At 43.3% G+C, this 24,653-nt stretch overlaps 1 protein-coding gene across 1 annotated transcript in view; it reads right to left on the bottom strand.

Annotated features, from left to right (window-relative positions):
* Positions 1-24,653, bottom strand: part of PREP (prolyl endopeptidase) — a 164,898-nt gene that overhangs the window by 31,994 nt on the left and 108,251 nt on the right. The window contains exons 10-12 of the mRNA XM_015572722.1: positions 15,948-16,168; positions 12,622-12,819; positions 7,116-7,219 (exon numbers count right to left, since the gene is read on the bottom strand). Coding sequence (XP_015428208.1) covers positions 7,116-7,219; positions 12,622-12,819; positions 15,948-16,168 — 523 coding nt within the window. The remainder of the gene's footprint in view (positions 1-7,115; positions 7,220-12,621; positions 12,820-15,947; positions 16,169-24,653) is intronic.

Here is a 24,653-nt window from a genome sequence, read left to right as displayed (position 1 = left end):
GGAGTTTCTTCATAGTATACTCAGTTCACTGTTCTTTTTCACATATATAAACTTTGTTTCATTTTGGAAGGAGAACAGCCAATTTCTCAGCTGGCTGAACAAAAAGGAGATACTGAGAAACCAAAAAAGTACGCTGTTGCCCCACTACACTCCTCCGCCGTGCCACACTCAACACAGCACGAACACCACTCCATTCACAGACGGAGCAACCTCTGCACAGGACACTGAGGGCACGAGTCCTTTCTTTCTCGAATTTTCTGGGAATTGGGAAATCGCGCTGCTACGGAAGGGCAGAGGCGGTATCTGATGAAGGGTGGTGGGAAAGTCGACCATGAGTATCAGTGGGGAGTGAGGAGCTTTCAAAGCACCCCAGGGCCATGACCAGCTTCCACCTCTGCAGTGAAGGCTCCCTCCTCAACCCCGCCAGGAGGGCCCCTACCTCGCAGCTCGGACTGAAGCCTGCACCGCCCCCTCCATCATTGTGGTAACATACTTGGGGTGTTTCACCTTTCAGATCTATGTCTCTACTTTTCAGTTTGACTATAAATCTCCAAAATTAATTTATATAAATTAATATTAATTGCCTGTGCCTGAAATCTCTCTATATTCCTCAGCACCACCTGGCATTGGATGTTGTGTCATAAATATCTGCTGAAGACTAAATTTAGCTAACATTTCCCAATTATTTCACTTTTGTTTAAAAAGAAACACAAAACTAATGATAGATGTAGACAGATTTTTCTGGTAAATCACTTATTACCAAACCTGTTTAGTAAGTGTCATTTCTAATGTTCAGTACTTCGACTTCTTTTTTGTGTTGTTGTTAATCTTCACCAGAGAATATTTTCCCATTGATTTTTAGAGAGTGAAAGGAAGAGGTAGAGACAGAGAACCATCGATGGGAGAGACACATTGATTGGTTGCCTCCCACATGAGCCCTGACCAGCACCAGGGACTGAGCCTGCAACAGAGGTATGTGCCCTTGACAGGAATCAAACCCGGGGCCCTTCAGTCCGCAGGCCGAAGTTCTATCCACTGAGCCAAACCAGTTAGGGCTACTTCTTCTTCTTTTTAAGGACATGGGCACAGAGGTTGTAAGCAAAATTATGTGGTCCTGTCATTCACAATAAAAAGAAAAGACTGGTCGATTTTAGATTTGATAAACTATCTAAAACTAAATTCCTAATGTACCCCAGACTGGAAGAAAAATGAAGTTTTCCAGGATCTGATTTCAAAATTCTATTTCTTCTTCTTCTTTTTTTTTAAATGATTCAAGGATTTATTAAGTCATACATGCAAAACATACTGCTAACTGCATTAGCAAAAGATCAATGTAAAAACACTCCATAATTCTGCAAATGTCACTGTAAAAAATGTTGTTCTAGTGGTTGAAAGGTCCAATTTTGTATTCTTGCCAATGGGTAAGCTGTACAGAACATCTTAGCACAAGCACAGAGCACAAAGTTACAATCTGCCACCCAAAGAAAGATGGTTAGGCAGAGCAACAGGAAGTGTGTCCACACAGGGAGGTGGAGGGGGCCAGCAACAGTCAAGGTACAGTGCTGGGGGTCTGGCAAGACAGGGTGGTAAGAAGGTCCATAGTTTAAGAATTTCTAAAATACTTAAAAAACTGTAAAGATGCAACACGTGATTTTTACATCTAGTTACTAGAAAACTAAGGAAAGCACTTACTACCTTTGAATGAAAGAATGTGAAAACAGGTATGCACTTTTACTAATGTACAAAAAAACTAATGCATTATCAAGAAAGATTTTATACAAGGAGGCATATTGCTCACTGAGAAGGGGGTCTATAAGAAACACACTAAGTTAGCAACTATGGGAATGACCAGTTCCAAGATGAATTAAATGCCCAACTGTGGGAGGGATTACAGGTTTAAGAAAAAGGAAAATCTTAAGAAAACAATGATTAATACCAACTTCCACCATCGACTGCATTTGACAGAAACTAACCTTTTTCAAATTTTACCCGTGACACTTTTATTTAGTTTGTTATACGTACAATGTGGTGTAAGTTAATCTCCACATTTTGTCAAAGTACTGTCTTCATCCTTGGATCACATACTGTTCCCCACACTCCACCCCAGTGTGCCCGTGAGAGCAGAATACTTCATCAGAGGAACAGGCGAGGAAGGGTTCTGTTCACGATCTCAGCAAAAGCTAATATACTGATTTTTTAAAAATTTTACTATTGCCTTAACTGGTTTGGCTCAGTGGATAGAGCATCGTCCTGCAGACTGAAGGGTCCCAGGTTCGATTCTGGTCAAGGGCATGTACCTTGGTTGCAGGCATATCCCCAGTAGGGGGCGTGCAGGAGGCAGCTGATCGATGTTTCTCATCGATGTTTCTAACTCTCTATCCCTCTCCCTTCCTCTCTGTAAAAAAATCAATAAAATATATTTTTAAAAAATCTCACTACTAAATAAAAAAGATCAATCCAAGGAGTTGAGTTGATATACAGAACAATGTTAGGTAATGAACATGGGTTGATAAATTATGAATAGCAACATTTCGTAAAGGAGGTTGCGTGCGAAATTCGTGAGCAAGTGTCTGCCTTCCCTAACTTCAGAAGCTGGTCTCAAAGACAAAGGCCTTGAAACAGTTTAGTGCTTAGTGTTCTTAGCACAACAATGCAACTTAGTTCACAAGGAATTCTGGCAACTCTTTATCTGAGCAAGAATAGGGGCTTTTGAAAAATAAGGCTTTAAGAAAGCTTGTCATTTTAGGGCTAAATTTTAATAGAATGTGAAAGTTTGAATCCTTACACTTACTTTTTTAAATAAAACCTAAAAATCACTGATTGGTTCTAAACGCTTTTATGGAAAAGCTAATTTGGAACAAAACCTTGGCACTGAGTGCGAAGGCTCCATGGTTTTTGAGCAAAGCATACAGGGCAACGGGGAGAGGGCCCAACACTGACGACAGCAGGCGTTTTCTCTTCCTCTTCTTGGCGGGCGGCGGGCAGAGAACGGCTCGAACACTGTCTTGAGGCCTCGCTGTGTGAGAGCCGCCAAGCACTCCAGGCATTTTACAGCACCGAGCTGCTTGGCCATGGCTACACCCTGCAGGTAGGTGGTGGCTGTCAGCTTCTTCCCCCTCAGTTTCTCAATCGTGTCTTTATCATCCCTAAGATCAAGCCTGGTTCCCACCAGGAGGATGGGAGTGTTGGAGCAACGGTGTCGAACTTCAGGTACCACTTTGCACGAACGTTCTCACATGATGCAGGACGCACAAGAGAAAAGCACCACAGTGGGGCTATATTCTCCGGGAAATACACTGGTAGTATCATGGCTGCAGGCCGCAGGGCATGGGGTGCGAGGCCCACTGTCCATGCCGCCTCATCCTCCAATGGGAAGCTGAAGCCCAGCAGCGGCCACCACCCAAAGCTGGAGAAAACTGCCTCAAAATTCTATTTCTGATACAGATCAATTTTCTACCCACAGCTGCCGTCAGGAATGGATAAAGCGCAGCTTTGCTCTGCTGTCAGCAAAATACGATACCATATCCTTCACCCCTGCCCCACCCTTGCTCCACTCAAGGTGCTCTGGGCCCTGCCTGCATGTAGGTCACACTAAGCGCACCCTCTGTGGCTGCTGTAGCTGCCTGGTTCTACGGCCCTCCCTTTCCCTCTCTTTGGCATGGTCTGCTACCAGCCACACCACCAGGCAGACGCGCAGCGTCTTCACCACCACTAACTGCACTGCCCAGCCAGGCAGGGTCATCGGTGCTGCAGTACGTGCTTCAACACGGCCACGGTGCCTCACGGACTGTAAAAGGGAATGAAGAGCCCGGGAGAGTCTTTTTAAATTACATCCGGAATAAACATAAACACCAGGATCGTGTGGAATCGGAAGTGGCATCACCCTAACGTGAGTGAAAACAAAAACAGAGTGTTTGTTTCTCAAAACGCGGTGGCTCCTTTCACACGCCGTCAGCATGCTTTCCATTCATACACAGGTCCCTCTGGAGGGCAGCTTTTACAGCGGTCGGTCACTGTCGGCCAACACCGCTGAGAGCCTGACCAAAATGCGAGGACATCTGTCACACTCACGTCTGACTTCCGAGCTCCGCTGCACACTCAGATCTCAACCATGGCGACACGAATGTTCTGTGAAACTATCCTATGGTGCTGTGCATTCCAAAGGCACCTTTACACATGGACAGATTCTATTTTACCGACTCAGTGAAGTATGTGTGATGTGTACAATCGATAGATATGAAAATCTCCTGTGGGTATTATACACGGGCACAGCTGTTTTCTAAAACACGAAAATGAGGAGCAGCGCATTAAGACTGTAAACCAACGTGTTCTGTCCAGGTACCATCTCTCTGAATATTTACCATGAACTCTCTCCGCGAGTGCAGCAGTACAAATAAAAGGTCCTAAGTGTCTGTGCAGCCAGGGAAGTTTTCACTGTGAAGTAGAGTCGGACACTGAGGAATTCAGGGAGTTTTCCTATGACGTGGGCAACTGGCATCACCCAAGCGCCTTTCCTCTCCAGTTTCCCCTGGAGACTGCAGGCTGCTACCTATCTCCGCGGGGCAGAGAGATCCTACTCCACACAAGCGCTTGCTCGGCTGCAAAGTTTTATCTTTCCCTTTGTAATTGGAAACAATACACATTAGGTGACGGGTCTCTTTGTGCAGCACCTGTGAGGATCACCAGTGATATCAGAACAGGAAACAACAGCGACTAGTACTTGACAGGAGGGCCGATCCCAACCACCCGCACTGAGAAGAGTTTCGTCCTGGTGAGAAGCTGCCTCCCTGACAGCTGTCGCCATTCCAAGTCCCCTCTCCTCCCTGAACGCCAAAGGGAACTGCACAGGGGGGCAGTTTGGTGTGGGAAGATGGAGAAGATAATTTGTTTTTTAATCTAGACCTGAGGGGCTGGGTAGCAGATATGAGCAGGAGACAGGGGGTCTCTGGTAGGCAGCTCTGCCCAGTTCTAGGGCAAAAGACGCCACTATTCCTGGGCATCCCTGCCACTGCTGATCTCCGGGGCAATGAGGTGCGCGCACACACATCCACGCCCTGGGGACCAGGTGAGGACTAGAAGTAGGCCCTGAGATGGCCAAATGTTAGAGGTGACAGGGACACATGGTCTACACGTGGAGAAAAGGAAAAACAGCAAAGAATGACAGCGTAAAATACAGGACTAGGCTGAAATGGATATGGAAGACTGAACGTCTGTTATATTTATTGCCAATACTGACTGAAAAAAAATTCATTTTATTCTATGTGCCAGACACTTATAGAACAGTCTGATCTTATGAATCCTATTTATATAGACCAGAGAGCAGCTCACTTTTTCTTTGAGGGCTAAGTGTTGAGTGTTGTAGGCTTTGTGTGCCGTACAGTCTCTGTTGCACCCACCCAGGTAAAGCAGGAAAGCAGCCACAGGGACTAGGTAAACAAATGGGCATGGACGTTCTCCAGTAACCGGAGGCCAGTGTGCGAGCTCCAGATACAGCTCAGGGGTTGGCAAACACAGAGCTGGGCCAGATCCGGCCCACCGTTGGTTTTTGTAAACAAAGCTTTATTTCTTTTATCATCAAGATCTAGCCCAGCATCTAGACCAGTGGTTCTCAGCCTGTGGGTCACGACCTCTTTGGCGATCAAATGACCCTTTCACAGGGGTCGCCTAAGACCATCCTGCATATCAGATATTTACATTACGATTCATAACAGTAGCAACATTACAGTTATGAAGTAGCAACGAAAATAATTTTATGGTTGGGTCACAACATGAGGAACTGTATTTAAAGGGCCAGAAGGTTGAGAACCACTGATCTAGACTATTTCTAGACAGTGAAGAGGAATGCGCCGAGCTCAAATAACGCCCTCGTTTCACAGAAACACTCTCAGGAGCATAGTGCTCTTTGTTCTAACCTTCCTTCATTCCTAACTTCCTAGTCTGTGGTCAGTGGGGTCCAGCCCTCCAGGTGGGAGAGCCCTGATAAACCTGGTGCCTGAGGTCACCTCTCACTGCGAAGGATCAGGGCCATTCTGCGCCACCGACCGGTAAGTGATTCAGTTTCTGGGAGGTGAAGGATCTTGGGCAGCTGAATAGATAAAAACGGAGATTCTTAACCTAAAAAGATGGTGACCACAGATTGAGTTTGTGGTGCCATGACGATGAGTTAGTTAATTCACCCATTCTAATATTTTATGTTAATTCTCACCTGAGAATATTTTCCCATTGTTTTTGTTTGTTTTAAGAGAGTGAAAGGAAGGAGGAGGGACAGAGAGAAACATCAATGAGAGAGAGAAACATCAATTGGCTGCCTCCCACACAGGCTCGACGAGGGCCGTGTGGGGATGGAGCCTGCAAATGAGATACGTGCTCTTGACTGGAATTGAACCTGGGCCCTTCAGTCTGCAGGCTGACACTTTATCCACTGAGCCAAACAAGCTAGGGAAGTGGTCGGCAAACTGCGGCTCGCGAGCACATGCAGCTCTTTGGCCCCTTGAATGTGGCTCTTCCACAAAATACCATGTGCGGGTGCGCACGTACAGTGCGATTGAAACTTCGTGGTCCATGTGCAGAAGTCGGTATTTGGTGGAAGAGCCACATTCAAGGGGCCAAAGAGCCGCATGTGGCTCGTGAGCCACAGTTTGCTGACCACTGGGGTAGGGCATGCTAATATTTTATGGTGTGCCCACTCTGTGCCAGGCAGAAACACATATGAAATTCAGACTGAAAAGACTTATAGCATGTGAGTAAATACTTCACATAGTGCAAATCTATGTTGCTATTTATGACACCATAAGACTTGAGCCAGAACACAAACCACTGCAAGCAAACAGACTAACACAGACAAACTGTGTTGCTTTGATAGCTACCGAAGTGAGACCCCCCCAGACAAGGGACTCTGGCTTCTTGTCAAGAGTTGCAGCTATGGGAGAACTTGTAAGATCTGGGAGGACAGAGACCATCCTGGCTCAGTGCCCAGACCCGGGAACTCCGAAACGATCTGTCATCCGTATTACTGTGGATCACCTCCACAGCTCCTGACGAGCTGGGCTGGGAAGGCCCAGCTTAGAAGTCAGATTTTCTAATTCACATTATCAAGAGCAAACACTCCTCCATACCTGGACGGTCTGGTAATCGGAAGCATCGATTCCTTTCACAGTCACCTCTCGGAAGACTCTTGGCTCCAGCTCCTCTTTGGTGAGATCACAGTGATAAATGATGCCTAGAAGGAAGCGGAAGTCTACGTTTAGTCCACGAACACACCAGACACAGGGGGACAAGGATCACAAAGCATAATCAGATGCCATGAGGAGTGGGAGGAACATCAGGGAGCATGAGAAGAGGGAAGAGTTAACTGTGGAAATATAACAGGTCTGCTCCATGCCAAGTCACATAGGAGCACAGGCAAAATAACATGGGAAATTTCACACAGGGCTGTTATGTCTGAGAGCCGATTACGACGGAAAAGACAAATGAGTGGCCCAAAGTCAAGAGCCAGTCAGGGGTCTCTTGATGGCAATCTGGGGCTCTTGCTACCTACCTGCCACCCACTCATTCACAGACACACAGGTGGACAGCAATCAGGGACCAGAGATGATCGGGGAGCCATTCTCAAATTGCTTTACAATTTTGATTATCCCAGTAATTGTGCATAACACAAATTGAAAAATATGCACCAAGATTTCCAGCTTATTTAACCACTAATTAAAATTCTATTTCCTGAATTTAATGCTGACATTTAACAACTAAATCGGAGGAACAATAAATAGGACAAGTCCCACTGTTTGAGAAAAACAACACTGCTGTGGTTTATGAAACAGAATTAGTCATCCAGAATGGCTGGTGTGGAAACAGCCCTCCCACGGAATACTTTACACATATACTGTCAAATATATGAAAAATCTGCTCAGTGATCCCCATGCTTGCTGGAAAACCAGAAACCAAACGGTGCTCCCACAAGACACATTCTAAATGACTGATCTGGAGTAAAACCGTGGCTTGCGTTCTTCTCAACTAACAGTTGAGAAACATACTCTGCCCCCAACTGGCAAAGAGAAGTACATTTAGATTCCTTAACAGCATGACTGCTAATCCTGACGAATGTTACCCCAATCATCACGCTTACAGACACAGTGTGTGAAGGCACGATCATAGGGTGTATGATTAACATCAACAGCGGGGAGATACGTAACATGATTCAAGTATTGGCTTTCTTCGGTATGAAGTATAACTTAAATACTTCCACGCTGCACTCTGGGCATACGCTGAATTTTCCTAGATGAATGTCATCTTGAGGGAAGTGTCTATCTTCAGATTTATGTGAATTGTGGAAAAACTTCTTGTTCAGTGCCTGCTCCCCTCTTTCCCAAAATACACAAACCATCTGAATCTTTGAAGAAAAAGACGCCAAACCACCAAACAACGACAAATAGAGATGGCAGACCAAGCACGTACCCCGTGAGCACCTGATTCGCCCTGGCATCACCGCTACCTCTAGTGCAGTGACTGCCAGGGACCCGGGAGCCAGGACTCCCAGTGCTGACAGTTACTGGGCCAGTGAGCTTAGACAGGCACCAAAGGACTAGAATGCACATTCCCTAGTGAAATAAATGAATAGAAAATACACTCTAAATGCCTGTTTATCCAGAAAAAAGAAATTCAGACATTGAATCCTCTAACAGTGGAGTGAAGTAAGTATACGACAGGGGCTGGCTACTGCCTGATCCCTATTCCTCTGTCTTCTGGGAAGAGGCTGTGTTAACCCTGAAGGTACCACTACTTAATATAGTTAGTTGATCAATACTTTCTATTTACATATTCGCATATTCACACTGTAATGTAAATCCTTATAATGTAACGATGATTGGTGTCCAAGTACAAGTGAAGGTGGGGTTTGGAGAAATCTTAGATTCATGAACCAGAAAGGACTGGTTAGGTGATCTCTAGGAAATCAATTTCAAAATTTAAGGGTGAGAGAGAGATTTGGTAAATGGGAGTCCCTTAAGGTGTCTGGACTTGAGGAGATGGGTCACTGATGAAAACAAGGCAGGCTGGTCAGCTGGGATAGTCCTGCTATAATTTGAAATAAATGTACAGAGGTGAAAGAAATGGGAGTTAGGAGAAGGGGTAACTCTGAGAAACTGTGAAAGAAGAATCAGAAGGATAAGAAAGACTGGGTATGTAAAGAAAAGGCAAAAGAACTTTGCAAAAGATGACCCACGTAGGGACTGTTTTGTCTGATTGAGGTTGGGTTTTAGGGTTTTTAAAAGAAAAAAATAAACAAAAACTAAAACAAGTCTCTTTAAAAATGTTGTGCTCCTTGGTATTTTCTTAACAGAGTTGAAAATGTATTTCTGCCCCCACAAAAGCTTGCTCATGGATGTTTATAGCAGCTTTATTCACGATTGCCAAAACTTGGAAGCAACCAAGAGGTCCTTCAGTAGGTGAATGTGTAAATGGACGATGCTACATCCAGAAAATGGAATATTATTCAGTGCTAAAGAGTAATAAAGACACGAGTATCCTGAAATGCATATTACTAAATGAAAGAAGCCAATCTGATAAGAAGCCAATACTGTGTGATTCCAACGATATGACATTCTGGAAAAGGCACAACCATGGGGACAATAAGATAAACAGTGGCTGCCAAGGGTTGGGACATGGGGTGGGTTCAAAAAGCAGAGCACAGAGGATTTTTAGCGGAGTGAAAGCATTTTGTAGGATATCATAATGATGGATACCTGTCACTGTACACTTATCCAAACCCACAGAAAGTACACCACTAAGAGTGAATCCTAAGGTAAGTTATGGACTTGGGGTGATCATGATGTGTCAGTGTAGGTTTATCAGCTGTGTAAGAAATGTAATACACTTGGAGGGGTGCTGATGGTGGGAGAGATTATGCATGTGCAGGGGCAGAGATTATATGGTAAATCTCTGTACCTTGCCCTTGATTTTGCTGTGAACCTAAATCTGCTCTAAAACTCTTAACACATTTCGTACCGCTCAGGAGTTTTCTCGTGTTTCGCGCGCCATCTGTTAAGGACCGCTCACGAGTGTTCTCGTTTTTCACGCCCATGGAAAAAGGAGCGAATCTAGATACTTATGTAAATTTTGTGTGGTCCCTCTTCATAGAGGAAAATATTTTACGCAGTACCATACGTTAAAAAAATACTAGGAACTTGGTTTGTTTTTGTAAATAAAAATGTTATAATTATTGAAAAAACAACACCTACAGTGCATTATGATGATTTAAATAACGTGCAGTTTGCCCAAAAACGTGCAGTCCCTGGCGTATGTCTTAGAGATTTCTATGTGGTATGCAATGTGTTAATATATATATTTGCCTTTCCCAAACGGTTTGAGAAGGTTAATTTCTGGTTCCCAGAGCCATGCACTGCTGTATAGGATTTTTACAATGTGCAAGTCTGTCTGGAGCTCACCTGAGACAACCCTGAGGTTTCATGAGTACAGAATTAATCGGCTTGACAGCTAAGTGGTTCGAGCCACAGGGAATAAGAGCCTCGTGTGTCACGCTGCCCAGGCCGCCTGTTTTCTCCCAGGTGTGACTCAGGATACCAAACTCCTAAATGGCTTGGGCATAAGGCACGTCTGCACAAGGCACCTCTGTGGGGACCACAGTCAGCTGTGGCCTGCACCTGCCAGGTGGATCACACGTCCACAGCAGCTGGAGCTGCAGCGCCTTTGGGCCCCGGGGCTTTGCTTCTAATTTAGTCAGCTGTAGTGGACAGCTAACCTTCAGAGGCCGGAGCGAGACGGCCTTTAAGGTGATGTACACATGCTGACAATTAATTACACGGCCATTCTTACATCTGGGCCAAAAGGCCTGAGTCTGGAAGTCCTGTCCTTTGGTTTTAGATATCAAATTGCATTAAGGAGAGAAAAAAACAAAGCTGGAGGCAAAATGAAGAAGAGAAAAAGGAGAGGAACAAAGCATTACAGCCGCAAATGGAAGCTTTTTCAGAAGCTGCCTGGCACTGCAGAACGAAGAACACGCTTCTCTTTTCAACCTTCACAGCCACGGTCACGGATAACATTTCACTGCTTGGCACAGAACCCACCATTCTACACCGGGACAATGAGTCCTTTCTTCCCCAGTAACGACGAGCTTGTTCCTGTAATAAATGGCCACGTGGGGTCATGGAAGGAGGTTTACGGGCCTCTGGTGACTCTGGCTTTTATTAAGTGTAGGCGAGTCACCCTCTCCCCTGTCCTTCTCAGCCCTTTATCCATTTGTTTCAACTATGCGATTTTCCAATGTTAAACTTCTAGAACCGCTGTAACCTGAGCGAATGAACTGTGGACCCTGCAGCAGTGGGTTGGGAATGGCTATCTGGAGGAAACTGGCTGTTCTTGGTTCCTGTCCATTAGCTGCCACTGTACCTCAGTACCCAGGGGAGAGAGGTGAGGCACAGGACACCCGTCCGTCCCCGACTCCTGGCCCTGGTTTCCACATCCTTGTGGGCACTTTTCCTGGGCCCCCTAGATCTTCCGAAAGGCACATAGGAAAGTAAAGCTTACTAGGTGTGCCAGGTATGCCATCAGACCTACTTACAAAACAGCACTCTGGATTTTAATAACCCTGAGAGCAACCTGCCAGATGATAAGGTTCCTATGAATGGCTTGCTCTGTAACTCCGAGGTGCAAAAAAAAAAAAAATCAAAAGAATGAGGCATCACCATCATCTGGCCAAACCCCAGAGCCAAGTCAGTACCTACCCAGCTCTCCCCTATCTGCTGTACCTGCCAAGGATAAAACCATTGCAACAAAACTGGGTAGGACCAAAAGGCTATGGAGGAACTTGAAAACGAACAAGGAAACGTGCACAAACTTTTTCAGCCAGACTGATCTCAGGATAGGGCCTGCTCGGTCCAAGGCAAACTGCCAACTGAACCAGGCTCCTGGGACAAGTCGGAGTACATGTATGGCTTCGGCAATTGCAAAAACAGCCAAGTGGAGAAGCAAACAAAACCAAAACAAAGCAAAAGAGTGTGACTGACTTTTTAAAAAGTAAAAAAGACAGCTCTGTTGACTTTGGGTAAAATTAACTACATGAAATTTACATGAAAAGTAAAACTACAATCGATGAGCATTTTTCTTTGTATTAGACCAAATAACTTTTTTTCTATATGATGCATGACTATATTTTTAGACTTATCTTTATTCAGTTTAACAACTGCAGGATTTATTCTTAGTTTATTCTCGAAAACAATTGTAATGTCAGATGTGAGTACAGATTTTTATTTTAAGCTTTTAGTTCTGTGCACGGTGACTGCCCTGGTCCATACAGACCAAGGCTGAATCTAAGATTATACGTGCTCCTGAGAATTTTTTTCATCAACCTAGAACAACCATTGGTCCTGTCCCCAGAACAGAGACTCAGGACTCAGGACTCAGGACACAAGATTAATGACGGTACAGTTTCGGCGGCTGCATGTCCCTTGGTTCTGAGCATCTGTTTTTCTGTTTTACTCCCATGAAGTGATGTGGCTGTAATACAGCATATGTGATTTTCAACTTCATAGCATTATATTCCCGTTTCCCCAAGACACCCAAACACTGGGTCTGGTTTTGGGACCGAGCCGCACTGGTGGGGAGGCTCACCTGGAGACAGGAAGGAAGTGAACTGGTAAAAGATCTCGGTGTCCTTCTTCTGCCCGCTGTAGCCCACGATGCTGCCCACCTCGAGTGGGAAGGTCTTCAGGAGGGCGCCCGTGGCCAGGTCGTGGAGCTGCAGCGTGTTCTTCACGTCGTGGAGGTAGCACAACACCAGAAAGTTAGCCCTGACGCAGGCTACCCATTCTGAAAAGACAAGAACAGACAAAGCCTCAGGTGGTTTTGCAAAGGCGAGGACGGCACACCTATGTCACTAGACAGTAGTTCTGGAGCTCCAGGGTGCTATGCAGCAGTGCGCCTGGCAAGGTGACTGTACAACTGCTTTCCATCGTTCACCTAGCGTCCAGCAGATTCTCTTATCGTGACTGTCACTATGGTGTCTAGAGGAAATAAAATACTCTCCACCTCGGGCCAGGGGCTGTGATTACCCAGATAATGTGTGTACTATACATAACCTGCCTACCTACTCTGTGTTCAATATCATGCTACAGGAAATATAAGAAAGAAACAAAAAACAAATCACAATCCATTTCCGTCAGGGTTGTTTATTCGACAAAAATGTATCAAGCCTTTGGAACATTCCAGGTCTTCTGCAAGGTGCCGGGAGACCAGCAGGAAGATGACGGCACCTCTGCCCTTAAGATACAACCATGTAAAAACACAGCTAGTAATGTGCAAGCAAAGGTGAGTCACCGGCTGGCCGCAGACCCAAAAAAGTGATGACCACCGGAGCTCTCACCCGGCTGGTTGTGACCACAGCAAACCCTTCCCTCAGGGAAGACACACAGAACTTTCCCAGCCACAAGCCAGCTGCTCCTTCTCCAATGCGATTTTTTTTTTTTTTTACAAAAGTGCCTCAATCAAGTAATCTATTTCATGCAGCCTTAATGCTTTACAGAAAGTAGAGAGAAAAAACAGAAGTAAATTACTTGTCAAGGAATCCTTGGTGTTAACTGCAAGCACATCAGAATTATACAACAGACAAAGTGAAGAAGAAAGGACAAGGAGATTTGCAGGCGCCATCAATAATAGCTCTGACTTTATGGCTGTGCTTTATGACTCATCGCTAGTTTTTATTCTCAACTGGGCATTCTGTGCTAATGATAGATAGCAAATTCAACTGCGCTTCCCTCGGATTGATGAGTTCTAGGGAATATTGAAGGTTTCCCCTTTCCAGTCCAAGGAACTTCTAATCTTCCAGAAGGAAGGTTATAAAAATATATCACCCCCAAGTCTCGGAGCAGCGATCTGCATTTCATTAGGTGCACAAGTGAAATAGGATGTCACCTTAAGGCAGAGCCAAGCCACTTTTAGGGGGGCTTTAAACGGCAGAAAAGTCACATGCTTTGGGAAACAGCTAGGTCTCTGAGAGGTCCCCATTGAAGAATCACGGATCCAACCTGCCCTGCGTCTGAAAGCCACTCAGGACGCCCTGCAGGAAGGCTGGTGCTACCAAAGTCTCACTTGGACCTGCCAACATGAGGCCAGTTCACGTGGCACTTAAGTGGCACTAAACGCCCGGCTCTTACCACCCTTAGGGGGCACATTCTGTCTCAATTTGCACAGAAGCCACCAGGCAACCAGAATCACTACGCACCCAGTTCCTCACAGGAAGCTGTTGAAGGAAATGGCCAAAAACCTGTTTCTTGACCCCTCATCCAAATATAAATGAGGGCACGGAGTGAATGGAAGATTCTGGAGAGACAAGCGAAGGAATTTCCTTGGAGAAAGCCCAGTCATGCTGTAAGCCCCCCTCCCCACTGGGGAGACAGCACTGGTGTCCAATCCAACGCGAGAGGCTAAACGGATCAGGACTGGGACAGCTGGAAGGCAAGAGAAGGGGGACCGAGTACTGCAGGGAGAGCTCGGATGGGCTGCTGCCTTGGAGGTGCAGATGTGGGTTTTGTAAGAAAGAGCAAGCATGAGGTCCTCTCGGGTCCCGGCCAACACACCTGCCTGCAGGGCTGCGGAGACCTCAGGACCAAAGAGAGTGAGGGGTGCAGCCAGATGCCCAGGCACTGGGCAGAATCTCGAGCAAAGACCTAGAGCAGTGCTTCCTCCTGGGCCAAGGTACATGCAGAAGAAGGGCCCAGAGGGAGTGCCCCTGGGCCGCAATCCCCGAGGCAGTCAGCGTAACCATCTGACCACCTTTTCCCTCTACCTATGACACAAGGCCAGGTTTAAGTGCCTGCCAGGTGCAGAGCACACGGCCCTGAGCCAGGAGGGAGAGTCCCTCACTTTTCCAGGACTGTTGAGCTGAGACAGGGATACTATGCAGATATCAAAAGGATTTATTTTCCTACTTATATACCTTACACCTTCCCATTTTGAGGTGGCCCTCGCTCTTATACCCACTGAACCCATTAGCAGAAGTTCACCTCCAACCAGTAAATTCTTCATTAACTTGAAGATAACTGGACTCTTCTTTTGTGTAAAAAAACTTATAGTAAAATTAGTGAGTCTCATTCTAATCAAATCCAGCTTTCAGGCAATAAACCATTTATAACGCAGCATACCATTTGGGAACATCACAGAGAAAATGAACAAGGGAACTTAAGGGCACCCTGAAACAGGATGGAAACAGAGGTGAGATTCCTGAGAGGCTAATGGAGCTCAGGGCACACAGCAGCAACTGCACTGGATTTTAATTCAATCTGAAAATAGTTTACTCCTTTTCTAATAAGAGGACTGAGAACCACCCTACCCTCTCTAATAGGTATAATACAAACAGCCAAAGGTTATTCAAAAGCGAAAAGCTACGGCTTTTGAATCCAAATGGTTTAAAAATTAAACGTAAGTGATTATTATACTAGAGGTCTGGTGCACAAATTCATGCATGGGTGAGGTCCCTTGGCCTGGCAACCAGGGAGGGCGTGGGAGGGCTCCGGGGCATGTCCAGCCCTCTCACCCAGGCCTGATTCGCTGGACCCCAGCAGCAAGCTAAACTACCAGTCGGACGTCTGCCCCCTGGTCGTCAGTGCAGTCATAGTGACTGGTTGGACACAGCATATTACGTTTTTATTATACAGGATTATTACACAAAGACAACTAATATTTTTTTTAAAAAGCACCACCTAGAAAGTCTGGATTCATATCTTCACAATGATTAGGATGGCCCTGCATAATATTGTAGTCACCACAAAGACGTCCTGCAGTGCAAGCCTGGTGGCACTGTTTAGATACCTCGTGCCCAGAGCTCAGAGGCTGGAGGTTCTTTACCTTGTCGTGGGCCACCGGAGGACGAGAGGCAGACCAATCTGCTGACGCGCTCACCCAACACAAAAGCACCGCTCTCAAGCAGCATGCAGCCTTACCCAAGACATCCTTCTCGTGCTCAGGAACCAGCACCTTCCACTTCGACTCCTCGGGATCCGTGAAGTCGATGTTGATGAGGCGATAGTTGGGAGAATGGCGATTGGTCTTGAACGTGAACACTGTGCCCTCGTTCGTCACGTAGTCATATTCTCCTTCAAAGTTGTCGATCAGTTTCACCCACTTCAGGATTCCTGGTGAGAGAGCAAGCATCCTGTCACCTCTCCATGCTTAAAAGGGTGTGGTTTGTGCATGGGGAAGAGAGGGCAGATCTTACCTGTCTATAGAAAAAGTAGACACAATATTTGGAAGATCTAAGGTCTGAGAAAGAGTGAGGACAATGGGCACATTTTAAGGTTTTAAAACGTGTAAAGGAATTCCACCCGCCCCTCCCCGCCCCCCCGAAAAGCCTGGTAGATGTGAACGTTGCCCCACGGAAACTGGGGAATCCTCCTCCACCTGAGCCTGTTCCCAAACTGGAGCACCTCTCTCTACCTCTACTGCCCTCACACTGGCCAAGTCTTCACCAATTCCCGCTGGGTCTACATCAGGGGCTCTCAACCGGGGTCATTCCACCACTGTGCGGGACATTCAGAAATGTGTGCAGGCGTGGTTGTCACAACTTGGAAGGGGAGAGGAGGGCTCCTATTCGAGTCCAGTGAGAGAAGGCCAGCTAAAGGTGCTTGGCTCACAGGACAGCCCCGACGACAAAGAATTAGGCTGCCCTGGTCTGCAGATTAGCTCCCAGCCTGGCCTTCCCACAGCCACTCCAGACCTTCTCAATATTAGCGGCTGTAATATTACCACAATGTTGGAATATCCTGAACTGGTCCATGTTGGTGCCCTTCTTAAAAACGTCCCCATTACTCTTTGAATAAAATCGAATTCCTATTTATGGTCTCCCTGGTCTCACATGTCACAGTCCTTGCCCACTTAGCCAACCTCAGCTGGTTCCAACTTCCGCTGCACCTCTGTCCTTTGAGCCTTTGCTAGGCTCCTTCACACATGCCTCAAGGCATTGTTACAGGGCATTTCCTCGGCCTGGCTCACTCTCCAATGGCCAGGCCCCTCTTATCAGTACCCGGACCATTTCTTCACGGCACTTCTCTCAAGATATGTACCTATCTGCTTGTTTATAATTTGTCTTTTCTATTCAGAAGTTAATACTTAGCACCTAACGGAAGTGGCAGGTACTTCAAAGATGCAAAATAAAATTGGTCCTGAATGAAAGAAGGAACACTTCCCAGTCCCTTAGTGTTAAGAATTCGTCTAGAGATGGACATCACTAAAAAAATCATAAATGTGGCTCACTATTATCATTTAAATAGTTCACTAGATGCCACTTTTAATGTTAAAAACCTGCTTCACAATGTATCAGTCAGGGATGTTCAGAGTACATCTCACAAGTTTTATAAACAAAGAGTTCTATGACGTCTAAACTTCTGGAAGGCAATGCCAGATCTCAGCTATTCTCCAATTAATCTCCTGGCTTCAATTTCACAGTGAAATTACTACATTAATTTGGATAGTTCATTTATAGTCCCTGAATTTTTCAAGGCAGTTTTACATTTATTATCTCATTCATCTTTAGAGCATAATAACTTTATATAATTGGTTGTCAAATTAAAACTCATCAAAAAAAATATCCCATGATAAAAACAGAGTGAGTTTTTTGGTCATACAAAACTGCATTAAAACTGCAGCTCAACAATATTTAGTTGTGTGACCTTGAGCAATCTCTTTATCCCTTGATAAGCCTAGTTTTCTCAACTGTAAACTAGCACTAGCAAAAAGATTTTTAAAATATTAAAGTGACTTAGAAAACTATGATACATCTATACGATGGAATACTACGCTGCTATAAAAAAGAAGGAATTCTTACCATTTGCAATAGCATAGATGGAACTGGAGAGCATTATGCTAAGTGAAATAAGCCAGTCAGAGAAAGATAAATATCACATGATCTCACTCATTTGTGGAATATGAGGAACTAAAATAGAACCAGTCATAAAAGCATGGAACAGACTGTCCAACCTATGAGGGAAGGTAGGGGGTGAAAGGGGTAAGAGATCAACTAAAGGACTTGTATGCATGCATATGAGCAAAACCAATAGACACAGATAGGGGGTGGTGGTGAGGGCACGGGGGGTGGGAGGGGAGAGGTCAATGGGGGAAAAAGGAGATATATGTAATACTTAAAACAATAAAGAATTTAAATTAATAAAAAAAATTAAAGTGACTACTAATACCTACCTACTCCACAACAAAACCTCAACAAATATTTTTAAATCAATAATTAAAATGAAAACTAATAATAAGATAAGCAGTTTTTAAAAACCTATCATTTTCCTACACGCTAGCAATAACCAGTTAGAAAAAAATGGGAGGACTGGGAGAAGAGTTCATTTACAATAGAAGCACAATCAATAAAATGTTTAGGAATGCACTTAACACGAAATGTGGAATCTATATGAAGAAAGCTCTAAACTTTTTCTAAGGAATCTTAAAAATGACAATAGAACATACAAATCCTAAATAACTGAAAACACACACCATATCCCTAGATGGGAAGACTCACTATTTCAAAGGTGCAAATAATCCTAGAGAAAATTTGCCAATTTAACACAATTCCAATCAAAATCCCAATGAGATTTTCAATGAACCTGACAATATCATTCTAAAGTGCAGCTGGAAGAATCGGCACAGAAGGATAATAAACATGCTTTTGATAACAGAATGAGGAGGAACTTCTTGTTGCTACAATGCTCTGAACAAGCCCCCGGCCCTCCTGAAGGCAATCACCATCCTGAATGCTATGGTAATCCTATTTTTCTTTGTTTTTTTTCTGCCTTAATATGTATCCTTAAACACAATCTTACTTGTTTTTGAACTTCATATATAATGAAACATACAACATGTATTCTTTTGTATCTGACTTCTTTCACTTGACATCATGTTTATGAGATTTTTCACCCTCTGGACATTGTTATTGACTTTTAGCTAAATCCAATTGTGCTCAAAGAACATGCTCTGTCTGGTTTTAATCATTTAAAATTAGTTCGGAAAAGCTTTATGGCCTATTTTTTTTTCTTAAATGACTTTTAACTGCTCCTGTATGTGACTAAAAAGAATGTGTATTTTGCAGCCTTTGGGTGTGATATGTTAAATGTCTATTAAGTCATTTGTTAATCATTGTTCAAATCTATATATTTACTGATTTAGGGGGCCATTTTTTTTTCTATCAGCTCCAGAAAAGAGCTATTAAAATGCTTCTCTATGATTGTAGATTTATCTATTTTAACCTGGATTTGTATTAATTTTTGCTCTCTGTATTTTGAAATGATTTTATATATACACATAGATATTTAAATAAAACTGAATTGAATCTTTTATGATTATGAAGTTTTATTTCATTTGTAATGCTTTCTTACTTTAAAGCCTATTTTGATACTAAAACAGCCATATCATTTTCATGATAACAACTTGGGCCAGTTGTCCTCTGCAGAATGGTTGGTCCCAATTATGTAGCTTATCATTTCTAAAAAGATTTGCTCTTTTCCATATCTCTTAACCACTCACATGCTTTCCACCTCCTGGTGGGCTATATTCTAGTTGATTTCTTTATACTTATATTCTACTTTGTTAGTTCTTTCTTCAGCTGTGTCTAATCTTGCCTTTAATGTAATAACTGAATTTTTTAATGGTAATAATCATAGCTTTATTTGCAGAAGTTCTACTTAGTCCTCTTCCAAATCTGGTCATTTTTAATTTATTTATTTATTTTACAGTATCTTGTTTCTTGCTTTGCCACCAAGCTTCCTGTTTATTTTTTGTAAAAGCAAAACATTGTTTATTTTAAAAGTGTATGCACTAGTTTTACATTAGGAATCTGATTAATTCCATACTGGTGTTTCTGCTGGCTCTACTTCTCATGCTGGTAAATTTCTTCATTGCCTTTGTGATTTCTGTGAACTGACTCCCCTTGAAACATCATCTGTGGGAATTCTTACAAGCCTCAGTAGAAGTGGCACTCTTCCAGAGAAGATTGGCATTTGCCTTCTGTTTGCCTCTTGGGAGGCAACCAAACTGGGAGCTCTTTAAACTAAACGCTTGGTATGAGGATTTCTGGACCTCACAGGGCCAATCCAGACAACCTGCACACAGGTGAAGATCAGCCTTTCTCAAGTTTTAGGAGAATTGACATCCTGCCTACCCCTCCCCTTCAGCAGTGACAACGTAAAGATGGGCAGGTTTCCTTCTTACGCCCTCCCTCCGCCTCAACCCCCAACCCTACCTCTGCTAGGTTTATTTCTCCCTCATCCTGACACTGAGGGTATCTCTCATTACGCTCTCTACGTGGAGACCCAGAGCTTTGTCACCCACCCCCTGGCCCAGGTGGCCAGCAGAGGGAAGCTCAGCCGCAGGGCCCAGCAGACACGTTCAGGAGCAATCCAGGATTCCTGCTTTCACCTGGTCTTTGGTTCTATGGGTTCTCTTCTTCTGTGGCAACTCAGCAATAGTTAGAAGAGTGCTTTATAAAGTCACAGTATCTTAGTTGCTTCAATTAAGCAGCTATTCAGAATATATAATCTGACAAACTCCCTCAAACAGAAGTCCATACAATTAATTTTCATAAAAGGGTAAGCTCTGCAATTCAAGTTAGAATTTTATTTTCAAACCGCTAGCCTCAAAAACAGGTGACCACTCAATGGTAACCAACTTGTATCTTAGTTTACATAAAATATGTTTTTGTTTTTTTTAAAAAAAAACAACCCTAAAAATTATTCCTTAGAAGAATAAGTAAAAAATTAGCTGCCAATGCAAAATTTGTAGATAAACAGAAAGGTACATTTATATATAATAATAAAAGTGTAATATGCTAATTAGACCTTCGATAAAGCCAGGACTGCAAGGAAAGCCCGGGTCCCAGGTGCCTGCCAGCGGCCGGAGGGAAGCCGGTGCAGGCAGCCGGGGGGAAGGAAGACCTACTCTTGCACAAATTTCGTGCATCGGGCCTCTAGTTTATAATAAGAATCTTAAAACGTAATTTTCTGGACTATGACTTTTACAGAGACAGAATCTTGATTCAGGGAAATGTCAGATTCCTTAAGTGTTCCCCTGACAATAAAACACTTTGTAATGTAAAACCTTTAGTCCTCAAAGAACCATCTTAGTGAAAAGGTCTTAAAGCCACTGCAGTGGTATTTCTTATGACCCTACCCACCTCTGCAAAAAGTCACTGAAATATCCACCCAAAGCGAAACCCAGTAGCAACTTCCCCCAGGACCTGTTTAATCACCTGAGCCTGAAAATGCGGCACATGCTTTAAATAATCAAGCTCCACTGAACACACACACAAAATCAAAGTTTGTGGTCTTATCTGCCACCAAAGTTCTGAAGCATTAACGTTAGTCATAAATAGATACTATAAGTCATAAATTTATTCAGATTAGGGAAAGTGGCTGGATTTATACAAATCCTGCTGTAAATTTGAAAAGCAGTGGAAAGTACAGGCCTCATAAGGCAGCATGTTTAAGATGGGAGCTCACTAAATCCTTTTGCTTTTCTGAAACCTTTGCTCCTCAAGGGCTTTGGACCTGACACAATTCTAAAGAAATGGCATTTCGGATGAAGAATGGGGCTCATTCAGTTTTGCTATGCATAACTTAGAGCATTATTGATTTAAACGAAAAACAGAAAGATTACTTTAAAAAATAGACTGGCTAACCATCTCACTGTCTGCTCACCTTTTCTGAGGTTCCTCTGCCTGTGAGTGGCATTCTTCACTCTGAAGCCAACAGAATTCAATTCCTCAACTTCTCTACATCCAAGTTAAATCACTTTTTATAAACCTGCTTCTGGGTGGGGGAATGATTTGTTGACTGAGTGAAGATTAGCTTAAAGTAAGCCATCTGCATGCTTTCCTGAGAGTGAACTCATTGCTTTTATTGCTTTCTCTGAAAATCAATGGTATTAACTACGTTTCAAAAAAAAAAAAGGTTTTGCAGGCTCTCTAAAAACAGGAGCTAAGAAGTGTTTTTATACTTTACAAAGCACCTGACATGTAACAATGATAAACCAATGCCAACTGTGGGTCCTGCTCTGAATGGAGGGGACCAGAAGGCTGCAGCTCTCCTGGTCTGATGCCTTCCTTCCACCTCACCTGCCACATAACTATGGTTAGAACACGGGCTGGGAGTTCAACTGACATAGGTCTGAATCTTTAAATGGCATCAGGAAAGCGAACTGGCTACACCAACCTGTTTCCTAGGATAACAGCACGTGCTCCTCAGAGGTTTCTGAGAAGACAAAGAAATAACTACGTTTGTAGCTCAGAATCTGGCACACATAAATGCTAAATAAACAACACTTACTACTATGCCAAATAATCTGTGTTCTTCAAATGACAAAAATAAGCTGAATGTGGCTTCTGAACAGCATGATTTGCTAATAGTGAACTTTTAAAGTTCAATTTCCATCTCGCATGGCACACAGCTATTTTCCTAGAAAAAGCCCTTCTAACCCCTAATTTTAAAATTAGCAAAAATACTGACTTTATCATTGTTATTTATTTTACTTCAAAGTTCTTATTTTTATACTACCCCTTGATGTTCCTATTCTTTTTTTTCCCCCTTTGGCATAGCCACTCTGACACACACACACACACACACACACACACACACACACACACACACTGTTTTCTAATAACCCCTGCCCATCACAGGAGTCCTCTTCCTCTGTTGGTCTGGCTTTTAATGCTCAGATGACTTGGTTAAACTTTGGATAAATCATTTAAAGGTTCTTGAATGTTTTTCTCTCCATTTCCACTGTAACCCCCAAAGATGCCCAGGCCTGCCGGGCCTGAACCATGGGTCAATGTTGTCTCAGTTTTCTAAAAACAAGAGATCATCTGCTTTGCACTAGCCAGAGATGGCTGGATGTACAATGTAGGTGTCTGACAAATACTGAGCTTCCTTTTATCTTCATGGGCAGATTAATTTCTTATGTGGGAGGAGACAATTTTCATTAATGACATGAAAGCTTTAAAATAAAGACATGGGGAGCACTGAAAATTTCATCAACCTAAAATGATCAAACCTTCAGCATAAAAGGACAAAGGAGAGAGACAAGTTAATGAAAGTCTAGACAAAAGTACACAGTAAGCAGATATTCGCTTACAAAAATCAAATATGTTAGCACCATCCAACTTTTCCACCAAACACTTCATAAATGCTGTGACACGAAGACCACTCAGGCTCGCTTTTTTTAAGAAATTGATTTTAGAGAGAGGAAGGGAGAGAGAGAAAAACATCGATAGGTTGCCTCCCGTATGTGCCCAACCAGGGATTGAACCTACACCCTTTCGGTGCATGGGACAATGCTCCAACCAACTGAGCCACCTGGCCAGGGCCAATTTGTTTTTTAATTAGTTAACTTACATTGTTTAACAATAAGCCCACCTAATAATTTAAATATATAAAAATGAAGCAATAAATAAAAAATGAAACCAGAATTCTATGGAGAAAGAACACGGTAATTGGCATTCATAAAGAACTGGAGAAAGCAAAGTCCTATGCACTATTTTACAGTCACATGGGAATATTGTACAGGACAACAGCACAGTTTAACTGCTGTTATTGTTTCTTTCAGATTCTATATTCAGGTTTGCACAGTTCCATGTACACCTGCACTTGCAACTCAAATGAACAATTCTTGGGTGGTGGCCTGCTCCTGTCAAAGAATGTGCAACTGCTGTGGTTGAGCCAATTTTCTTGAGATCAAAATGGATATATCTTTAAAAAAAAAAACACAAACCCGTAGTTTTATTAAATGAAAGTATATTTAACACTAGCATAAAAGCTGTTGACTTCATCCTGGTGTATGTGTGAATGGCATCTGTGGTATCTAAGAATCTTAGGATGCGAATCTTACTTTAGAAGGTTAAAAATGATGCAATGACCAATCAATAATAAAGAATTTATATTATCTTACTATAATGTAACACACAATATAGACCAATAATGAGGTAATCAAATAACTAAACGTGCACTCAATATATTGTACAGTTTGAAAATCTAGGTCACCATCTCTAAAATATACTTATTTTACATTAACCAGAACATGGTATAATTAGTATGGGCTCTTACCTGCGTGCCAGCATACCTGATACAATTCTGGGTCTGGGAATTTTCAGCACAGTACGTCATGCAGTTGGAAAGCTTTAATGCTTGACAGTGGTATTGGTATGATTTAGATGTTGGAAGAGAATATTTAAAATGAGCCATCTCCAGAATTTGTGACTGGCTGGTGACTGGCTGGTTATGAAGCTTCAGGCAGGAAAATCAGGCTGTGATTGTGCACGTGGCTCAGTACTGAGGAGCTGTCCTATGATTATGTTACCTTGGTTAATTCTCACTGGTCCCCTCTCTCTTGTCTATGTCAGTTTGCCGAATTACGTCTAGACAGTTATACTGTTTTACAGACCAAAGGGCCAGCTTCTCCTTAATCCTCATCTGCAGTATTCGCAGGATATTTTACATTCATATGCAAAAAATATGGTTAACCTCAATCTACCGAGAAAATGCTGAAGCCAACAAATACGTTCATTCAGTTTTTCTCCATTTTATGGGATAATATGGGGGAGGAGGGAACAGATGAACTAAGACAATGTGATTAAATGGAAGATGGTTTCTTAGAAAATCAATTAG

This window comes from Myotis davidii, unplaced genomic scaffold (genome assembly GCF_000327345.1).
Source record: "Myotis davidii unplaced genomic scaffold, ASM32734v1 scaffold68, whole genome shotgun sequence".
NCBI classification, from domain to species: Eukaryota; Metazoa; Chordata; class Mammalia; order Chiroptera; family Vespertilionidae; genus Myotis; species Myotis davidii.
This window is presented reverse-complemented; position numbering and strand designations above follow the sequence as displayed.